At 36.3% G+C, this 10,422-nt stretch overlaps 2 protein-coding genes across 2 annotated transcripts in view; one reads left to right on the top strand and one right to left on the bottom strand.

Moving 5' to 3' along the window:
- Positions 1-2,738: 2,738 nt before the first annotated feature.
- Positions 2,739-8,945, bottom strand: lg03h2orf50 (linkage group 03 C2orf50 homolog). The gene is made up of 3 exons (XM_061895737.1): positions 8,620-8,945; positions 8,518-8,557; positions 2,739-3,210 (listed from the first exon to the last, which is right to left on the bottom strand). The coding sequence occupies exons 1-3, from the start codon at positions 8,841-8,843 to the stop codon at positions 3,013-3,015; spliced, it is 462 nt and encodes a 153-aa protein (XP_061751721.1). The 5' UTR covers positions 8,844-8,945; the 3' UTR covers positions 2,739-3,012.
- A 157-nt stretch (positions 8,946-9,102) lies between these two features.
- LOC133549874 (CAP-Gly domain-containing linker protein 4-like) overlaps positions 9,103-10,422 on the top strand; it is a 61,560-nt gene continuing 60,240 nt past the window's right edge. The window contains exon 1 of the mRNA XM_061895733.1: positions 9,103-9,234. The gene's annotated coding sequence lies outside the window, so the exon portion shown is untranslated. The remainder of the gene's footprint in view (positions 9,235-10,422) is intronic.

The raw sequence follows: 10,422 nt of genomic DNA, 5'->3' as shown, positions 1-10,422 counted from the left end.
TTCTAAACATTCATTCACTTTCTTCTTTTCTTCATGTATCTAATTTTCCACTGAGTTTTTTCCATGTTTTTATTAAATTAGTTGTAAGTGTATTTCTTTCAGTATAAAAGTGTAAAAACTGTTTTGCTCGGGTCATGAAATGATGATAATGATGTGCCAGGGCATACATACATTTTATATTTAACACCTAAATCTCTGGAGTCTACATCAACTTCACATCTATCCCTCATTTCAAAATGTTTTAGTTTTTTTATGTTGTTTTTTTGTTTGTTTGTTTTCCGCCCTTTTTTGTCAAACAAAACTATGTTTTTAATGGCAAACACACAAAATATGCAAAATCTTCCACCAAAAATATTTTCTTAGTGGAATATTTGATGTGAAGTAATGGGAACCTTGGATAGCTCATTAATTCATAATAACATTGATTTTGATTCATTATTATGTCTTGAGCAATGACAGTTTGAAAGAAAAACAAACAGCTTTGTTTTATTAGTCAACATTGCAACTCTTTCTAGATTACATTGCACATTTAAGCTTTATTATTTTAGTTTTGTTATGTTTTAGTTTATTTTAAAACAATTATTTCAAATGTGCCGTGGGCCTTTAAAACATTGGCTGTGGGCCGCAAATGGCCTCTTTGGCACACTTTTGAAACCCCTGCGATAGATAATAAGAAATTAAATCTGATAAATCTATGTCATTTATCATAACACACAGTCACCATCTCTGCTTCAGTAAACCATGACGGTGATGACGTCACTGTCAGCGATGCTAACTTGTCAGCCACTTCTTCAAAAGACTCCTTTTGAACACTCCTCGCACATTAACACTTCAAAAGGCAAACAACTGCCCCGTTTTTTGACCTGCAAAGTATGTTTTTGAGGTGGAGTCTGCTCGGGTGCTGGTTAGCTTGAAACTAACAGCTAGCCTGTCTCCATCCTCGAACGATGTGTATCCAGCAGGAGATAAAAGTGAAGTTTCCATGGACTCACAAATACTAAAATAACTCATTTACTGGAGTTTAAAATGTTGACTTTAAATTCACCTCACTGTTTACCAAGAAATCTGTTTCCTTTTCCCGGCAAAACTCAAACCAACACTTCTTGTCAATAGCGTCACTTCCCTAACTTCCCCGGAAGTCACCCCCCCTCCCCAGCCAAAGCCATTGGCTAACACCCCGTAGCCAGCCGCTACAATATTTACAGCTAGAATTCACCAACTCGAGTATTTCATATATATATATATATATATATATGTATATATATGTATATATATATATATATATATGTATATATATATATATATATATATATATATGGTAACTTAACCCTGGACCCACATTGAAAATACACGCAACCCTAATTCAAAATGTCGGACATTTGGCGCATTTAAAAAAACCCGCCCGGACACTCCCGCAAAAGAGGACATGTCTGGGGAAAAGAGGACGTATGGTCAGCCTAATTAAAATAGTATTAACCTTTAACATATTTTATAATAAAATTCAATTTATTAATTCTTAATGAGAGGTAAATTATTCGATATTACACATTTTCTTCAAATATACACAACCTATCAACATATCCACACAGGTTGCTTTACACATTGTACACCACATTTTCTTTACCTCCTATAATGACCAGGGATGCTGATTGTGGTACGCTATCTATCCATCCATTTTTTACCCCTTGTCCCTTTTGGTGTCGCGGGGGGTGCTGGACCCTATCTCAGCTGCATTCGGGCGGAAGGCGGCGTACACCCTGGACAAGTGGCCACCTCATCCCAGGGACAACACAGATAGACAGACAACGTTCACACTCACATTCACACACTAGGGCCAATTTAGTGTTGCCAATCAACCTATCCCCAGGTGCATGTCTTTGAAGGTGGGAGGAAGCCGGAATACCAGGAGGGAACCCACGCTGTCACGGGGAGAACATGCAAACTCCACACAGAAAGATTCCAAGCCCGGGATTGAACTCAGGACTACTCAGGACCTTCGTATTGTGAGTGAAGGGAATTATATTTATATAGCGCTTTTTCTCTAGTGACTCAAAGCACTTTACATAGTGAAACCCAATATCTAATTTTTTTTACATTTAAACCAGTGTGGCTGGCACTGGGAGCAGGTGGGTAAAGTGTCTTGCCCAAGGACACAACGGCAGTGACTAGGATGGCGGAAGCGGGGATCGAACCTGCAACCCTCAAGTTGCTGGCACGGCCGCTCTACCATCCGAGCTATACCGCGTGTGAGGCACGTGCTAATAATTTTTTATTGTATTTATATTTTAGCATATTATTCTTCGAAATATAATCAAAATCAAATGAATTAATTATTAATGACATATTATTCGATATTGAACATTTTTTGTCACCTATATATGTAGGTAAAGTTAGGACAATTAGAAGGGTCCACCCAAAAAGTTCATCAGCTGCCTGGGGCCCGTTTAGACCGACGTAAACAGAAATGTACGATAACCAAAAGCAGTCTAATAGAGTCATTTGAGTTTTCTGAACAGAAAATAACTTAATGATCCCACTAAAATACTTTGATTTTCCTTGTTGTTTTTCTGTGATATGGATCCTCCTGGGTCGTAAATAAACCCCTCCATAGTTTTACATGCATCTTATCTTTACTGTTCAAAATGGATGTAAGTGGCTGAGTTTGCACATTCTTAAATGTTTCAGTATGCAGATTGCCCTCAGTGGCAAACACCCCTGGTGAATGCAGCTTCTTGCACTTTTTAGGCTAAAATATTTTAATTGACATGCAACATTATTCTTGACAATTACACAGCAATGTATCAACAGGATATATGCATTGCAGCCAAATAGAATGTAAAAAAGAAACAATCATTTGCAAAATAATGTGTATCTGCTTGTATAGTATAGCTTGTATGATGTGTACACATTGATTACAAATAAAGCTTATCAAGCAGTTCTATGGAAAGTCAAACATAACTAACGCAATGTCAAAGCATCAAGAAGAATGTATAAGGAGTGACAGATCCAGCATTAGCACGACAACATCTCTGGATCCTGTTTGCACTTGTGATGGCTTCCAGACCACAAAAAAAGTCGGTCCAGTCGAACCAGATCACGCCCTAGTGGGGTCGACAATCTGCTTCCAAATATTTGATTTGTGGTGTTGGGGACACAATCAGAGAAGAGTGACACATTGTTGGGTAAAGGCTCTTCTGGCTTCCGCTCTCCCTACAAAACACAGGACGCAACAATTGTTGCAATTAGTGCAACAGTAATTAGTTGAGTCAAACATTCTTTCATGCAGTACTTGACATCACATGCAATGTCAGCATATCAAGTGCATAGCTCACAGGAACACAAAGTAATACAACTTTTCTAAATTGTTTTTCTTTTTCAGATACACTTAACAATGGTTGTTTATGGAACAGAGGAAGAATATGTCAGCATCATGTCCTCATGCGTTTGGGCCTTTCATCTAAACCCACATGATTTTTGTACCTAAAGATGGAGACTTTCCTAAACTGCGCTTTAAAGGCCTACTGAAACCCACTACTACCCACCACGCAGTCTGATAGTTTATTTATCAATGATGAAATATTAACATTGCAACACATGCCAATACGGCCTTTTTAGTTTACTAAATTGCAATTTTAAATTTCCCGGGAGTTTCTTGTTGAAAACGTCGCCGAATGATGACATATACGCGTGACGTCACGGACTGTGAGGAAATATTAGCGCTGTGCACATACAGCTAAAAGTAATCTGCTTTAACCGCATAATTATACAGTATTTTGGACATCTGTGTTGCTGAATCTTTTGCAATTTTTTCATTTAATAATGGAGACTATAAAAAACAATGCTGTTTGTGGAAAGCGGTGGATTCCAGCTGTCTTTAGCACCGAGACCCAGCCGGCGTTTCTTTGTTTGTTGTGAAAGCAGAGCGGTCAAGCAAACATGTTTTCTCTAAGTGCACCAGCATGTTTTTGGATGGGGAAATTGTGATATATATTTTACCGAAGACATCCGTGGATTATTCGTCAATCTGCAGCAGCTGTGAGCTTGGCTCCTCGGCTTCTCTCTGAGACACAGTGTGTTCAACGCAGCCATCCGACCTCGAGGTATGTCTTTACAATCTTTACTTTACAATCTTTAAAATCTCACTAAAACACTATTAAAACAATAAGCAGATAAGGGATCTTCCAAAATTATACTAGTACATATGTCTAATTACATCTGAAACACTCACACTGCCGTCGCCCGGAGCTGTCGCTTTTTTTTCTTCCTAGTCCGTCGCTATCAATATCCTCAAACATGAATCTTCCATCTTCGCTCCAATTAATGAGGAAATTGTCGCTTTCTCTGTCAAAATTGCCCGCGCTGCTGGCGTCCATGATTGTAATCAATAGGTGGATGTGAGGAATCGGACAATCTGTGACGTCACGCACACTACTTCCGAGAAAGGCAGGGCTTTTTTAAGAGCGACCAAAAGTTGCGAACTTTATCGTCGATGTTCTCTACTAAATCCTTTCAGCAAAAATATGGCAATATCGCAAAATGATCAAGTATGACACATAGAATGGACCTGCTATTCCCGTTTAAATAAGAAAATCTAATTTCAGTAGGCCTCTCAGTATTGGTTAGTGAAAAAGTAAAACGTTGCTTATGACTTGTGTCCTTTGAACTGTACATAAGTCTCATTTGTAAAACAAATTATGAAACCATTAGGAGAATAAAGCCCTAAAATGAAGAGGAAAAAGTGTGCAATCCTACAAGGAAATAAATTGTAATTTTATGACAAATAAAGTCGAAATATTAGACGGATAAATTCATTGTAAAGACTAATTGTGTAATCCATCCATCCATCCATTTTCTACCGCTTATTCCCTTTCGGGGTAGGTATAATTTTACAAGATCAAAGTCAAAAATATTAGGACGTTAAAGTCATGAAATGAAGAGAAAAATGTGTTGTCTAACAAGAAAATAAGGTTAATATCACAAGGTCAAAGCCAAAATGTTAGGGGAATAAAGTCTTAAAAATAAAAGGAAATAAATAAATTCTTACTATGAAAAAGTATTGTATCTGTAATACAAGAACAAAGAAATATTGGGAGAAAAGCTTCAAGAAATTATAGGAAACAATATTAGTAATATATATTTGCATGAGATTGAAATCAAAATATTAAGAGTATAAAAGTCCAAAATTAAGAGATTTATTTATTTAATCCTACTACAAAGTAAATTGTAATTTTATGAGATTAAAGACAACATATTAGGAGAATAAAGTCATAATAATGCATTGTCTTACCATTTAAAAAGTTGTAGTCTTACAAGAGTAAAGTAAAAATATTGTGGAAAATAGAGTCATAAAATAAAAATATATATTTTATTGATTATATATCACATTGTGGTATTTTCTCACATTATTTTTTTATATTTTATGGCTGTATTTTGCTATTGTTTCGTATTGTTGTTTAAAGTTGTTAAAAGTGAATTATAGATTAAAATCAAAATGGGAGAACAGGTTACTAAAATAAAAATATTAAGTCAAAAAAATTGGTAAAAATTTAAGAAGCGATAGAAAATGGATGGATGGAGAACCAAATGTTTTACAAGACATCTTACAAGAACATTTTAAGAGATTATATACAAAATAGTAAAATACGAAGGAAACATTTGATTTTTCATAAGAAATTGGTAGCTGTACAAGACTGAAGTCAAAATATTGTGGACAAATAGGGTCATAAAAAAATATATACATTATGATCTATTTTTACAAGATTGATGCCCAAATATAAGGAGAAGAAAAGTCCAAAACTGTAGAGTAAAACATATTTTACAAGATTAAAGCTGAAAGATAAGGTAAGCAGAATGGAAAACTGTACAGTTTTACCATTATAAAATAGTTTTGTTAAAAATATGTTAAGGTCAAATATTGGGAGAATTGGGAGATAAGATAAAAATGTAAATAATATATATAATTTTATGACATTTATTTAAAAAATGTAAGGAGAATCACAATAAGTGACTGGTCACGATTAATTTTTACAAGGAAATAAGTCACAATTTTAAAGTATAACATTGAAATATTAGTTAATCAAAACATAAGTCAGCATATAATGAGAAACAAACCAAACAAAGATTTGTTTTTTAAGATTAGTTATAATATTACAAGAATATCCATTTTCTACCGCTTATTCCCTTTGGGGTCGCGGGGGGCACTGGTGCCTATCTCAGCTACAATCGGGCGGAAGGCGGCGTACACCCTGGACAAGTTGCCACCTAAACACAGGGCCAACACAGATAGACAGACAACATTCACACTCACATTCACACACTAGGGCCAATTTAGTGTTGCCAATCAACCTATCCCCAGGTGCATGTCTTTGGAAGTGGGAGGAAGCCGGAGTACCCGGAGGGAACCCACGCATTCACGGGGAGGACATGCAAACTCCACACAAAAAGATCCCGAGCCCGGGATTGAACCCCAGACTACTCAGGACCTTCGTATTGTGAGGCAGAAGCACTAACCCCTCTCCCACCGTGAAGCATTACGAGAATATGGTCAACATATAATGGGAATTAAGTCGTAGAGTTATGAGAGAAAAAAATATAACAAGCAAATTGAAATATTTTTTAATGTTTTTCATTGTTAATTGTAACGTTTTTATTTAAATATTAAAAAACATAAACACCCTGCTGTAAATAGAATTGAAATTTAGGCATAATAATTGAAATTTAGGCACAAGGAAATCATTTTTAAAGTCCATCCCTCCATCCATTTTCTACTGCCTGTCCCTCTCTGGGTTGCGGGGGTTGCCGAAGCCTATCCCAGGTTCATTTGCGCGGAAGGCGGGGTACACCCTGGACAAGTCGCCCACCTCATCGCAGTCTTTTTAAAGTCAATATAACTAAAACAAAAATGAAGCAAAAACTACTTTCGGCTGTCATGTGTGCCTAAAGGTCAGTTTTTAACAAACAACATATTAATAAATATCCATTAATTTTTCTGCCTACTGCTTGTCTCTCTTGTGTGCAGCAATATCATTTATGGAACAATGACGCAACAACAACAACAACAACAACACATTCAGATATCTGAAAATAAACACAACCGAGAAGCTACTGTAGTATCAATCTATTATCAATACCATACTGATACTACCCTTGATATCGATTTTGTTGACATATGGATCCACTCATTCCTATTGTGTGCGTCTGGGGTCACCAACCTTTTTGAAACCAAGAGCTACTTTTTGGGTGCTGATTAATGCGAAGGGCTACCAGTTTGATACACACTTAAATAAATTGCCAGAAATAGCCAATTTGCTCAATTTACCTTTAGTAAATAAATCTATATGTATAAAAAAAATGGGTATTTCTGTCTGTCATTCTGTCATACATTTTTTTTCCTTTTACGGAAGGTTTTTTGTAGGGAATAAATGATGAAAAAAACACTTAACTGAACGGTTTAAATGAGGAGAAAACAAGAAAAAAATGATAATTAAATTTTGAAACATAGTTTATCTTCAATTTCGACTCTTTGAAATTCAAAATTCAACCGAAAAAAAGAAGAGAAAAACTAGCTAATTCGAATCTTTTTGAAAAAATTAAAAAAAGAATTTATGGAACGTCATTAGTAATTTTTCCTGATTAAGATTAATTTTAGAATTTTGATGACATGTTTTAAATAGGTTAAAATCCAATCTGCACTTTGTTAGAATATATGACAAATTAGACCAAGCTATATTTCTAACAAAGACAAATCATTATTTCTTCTAGATTTTCCAAAACAAAAATTTTAAAAGAAATTCAAAAGACTTTGAAATAACATTTTAATTTGATTCTACAGATTTTCTAGATTTGCCAGAATAATTTTTTTTGAATTTTCATCTTAAATTTGAAGAAACATTTCACAAATATTCGTGAAAAAAAAAACAGAAGCTAAAATGAAGAATTAATTTAAAATGTATTTATTATTCTTTACAGTAAAAAAAAAATCAATTTACTTGAACATTGATTTAAATTGTCAGGAAAGAAGAAGAAGGAATTTAAAAGGTAAAAAGGTATATGTGTTTAAAAATCCTAAAATCATTTTTAAGGTTGTATTTTTTCTCTAAAATTGTCTTTCTGAAAGTTATAAGAAGCAAAGTAAAAAAATAAATTAATTTATTCAAACAAGTGAAGACCAAGTCTTAAAAATATTTTCTTGGGTTTTCTAATTCTATTTGAGTTTTGTCTCTCTTAGAATTAACAATGTCGTGCAAAGCGAGACCAGCTTGCTAGTAATTAAATAACATTTAAAAAAATAGAGGCATCTCACTGGTAAGTGCTGCTATTTGAGCTATTTTCAGAACAGGCCATGGGGCGACTCATCTGGTCCTTACGGGCTACCTGGTGCCTGCGGGCACCACGTTGGTGACCACTGTTGTGCGTGTTAGCACCTTAGTTGAATACTTTTTCGGTACTGTATACACATATGTATTAAGTAGGTTGCTTTTTAACAATATCATATGAGAATATGAGAATAACTCTCACCATCTGATCGTAATTCCTGAGGAAACTCCAGTTCTTCTCCCTGTGAATGGTCACAGGTTTATTATGCATGTGGTACAATAAGTTGTCTTGTTATGAACTCACCATTCCAAAACTGATCTCCTTTCACTAAACACCATTTCTTTCCACGCTTGGTCTTGTTTGACCGCATCCTTCTTTTCTGCATCCCGCTTTGATGACGTTCTGTCTCTTGTGTTATGAACACTTTTAGCCGCTGGGGCCTGTTGCTTGATTGTTACCGATTTACTGGCGGGCTCCGGTAACCGGTAGCCTGCAGATGATGCGCGTCTAAGATTGTTGAAATCCATTCCACTCAGGAGTAAACAACATAAATTGACTTATGTGGAACACGGTAGTGGATGAAATCACTGCCAGTACTTCCGTGGATACGTTTCCAGGGTAACAGGAAGTTAGGTACGTGCGCAGTAAAACACACTTTCAAAATAGGTACAGTTTAAACAAAGGGGTTCTAATTGAGGTTCAAGTTTTTCCATTACTTGTGGAGTACTCTATGTGGAGCTCACTTGTTTTTTGTTTTTGTTTTTTTACAACCAGATGTTACAATATATTTGCTTTTATTTTGAAGCCTGAATTTAAAACAGAGTTCCTTAGCTGCGTAGCATCCAGATGGGATGGATGAACATTCTATTTCCTGTCATAAATATCTCCTATGAGCAAGTTGAAGCCCGCCGTATTAAGGTAAAGACACGATAATATATATATTTTTAAATAGAGTGATAATTTGTACAAATATTGGTCCAGCTTGGCCCAACATTTTAAGCTAGACAGAGCAGGCATTACTGAACATGAGATGATCACTCGACGTGGTCGTCAATGTTGTTTTTTTAATTTTTTTAAAACATTTTTTTAAGAAAATTATAATATTGTTACACGTATATATTAGTATTGTAGTTAACATAGTACAGGTGCCTAATTCGGTACGCAGCACGAATTAAATGATACTGTAGCATCTTTGCCATTTTAAATCTTGCCAGCTCGCTGGCATTGATAATCAAACATCCGTAAATTATTGCAATAAGTACATTTAAACAAGCGCAAAATAATGCAACTTCAGGACTGACTTTTAACTAGAGTTACATCTCATTTCAGGTAGATGTATGTGAATGGATTAATATGACGGTTATTGTTTGATTACTCGATTTGGGAATAAGCGGTAGGAAATGGATGGATGCGTGGATTTTGCCTTATTGTAGTGTAATGCAGACAGAAGTGCTCAGTGTTAAAGTGGGCGGAGCTATACGGCACTGTTAGAATCACGTGATGCAGCTTGGGCAGAATTGACAAAGTACCCAGAAAGAATTCCACATTTCAATCAATCAATGTTTACTTATATATCCCTAAATCACTAGTGTCTCAAAGGGCTGCACACCACAACACAAACCACTACGACATCCTCGGTAGGCCCACATAAGGGCAAGGAACACTCACACCCAGTGGCACGTCGGTGACAATGATGACCCAGTGGGACATCGGTGACAATGATGACTAGGAGAACCTTGGAGAGGACTAAAGCAATGGATGTCGAGCGGGTCTAACATGATACTGTGAAAGTTCAATCCATAATGGATCCAACACAGCCGCGAGAGTCCAGTCCAAACCGGATCCAACACAGCAGCGAGAGTCCCGTTCACAGCAGAGCCAGCAGGAAACCATCCCAAGCGGAGGCGGATCAGCAGCGCAGGGATGTCCCAAGCCGATACACAGGCAAGCGGTCCATCCTGGGTCCCGACTCTGGACAGCCAGTACGTCATCCATGGCCATCGGATCGGACCGGCCCCCTTCCACAAGGGAGAGTGGGATATAGGAGAAAAAGAAAAAAAACGGCAGATCAACTGGTCTAAAAAGGGAGTCTATTTAAAGGCTAGA

The sequence above is a fragment of the Nerophis ophidion genome, linkage group LG03 (assembly GCF_033978795.1).
Source record: "Nerophis ophidion isolate RoL-2023_Sa linkage group LG03, RoL_Noph_v1.0, whole genome shotgun sequence".
NCBI classification, from domain to species: Eukaryota; Metazoa; Chordata; class Actinopteri; order Syngnathiformes; family Syngnathidae; genus Nerophis; species Nerophis ophidion.
Note: the sequence above shows the minus strand (reverse complement) of the source record. Positions and strands in the feature narration are given on the sequence as shown.

What these genes read in the sequence shown, in the direction of transcription:
- lg03h2orf50 (XM_061895737.1), bottom strand. Translation starts at nt 8,843, where the DNA reads ATGGATTTCAACAATCTTAGACGCGCATCATCTGCAGGCTACCGGTTA. An exon ending in AGGAGATCAGTTTTGGAATG is followed by an intron (nt 8,558 to 8,619) that starts GTGAGTTCATAA and finishes GACCATTCACAG; the next exon opens with GGAGAAGAACTGGAGTTTCC. An exon ending in TCAGGAATTACGATCAGATG is followed by an intron (nt 3,211 to 8,517) that starts GTGAGAGTTATT and finishes TGTGTTTTGTAG; the next exon opens with GGAGAGCGGAAGCCAGAAGA.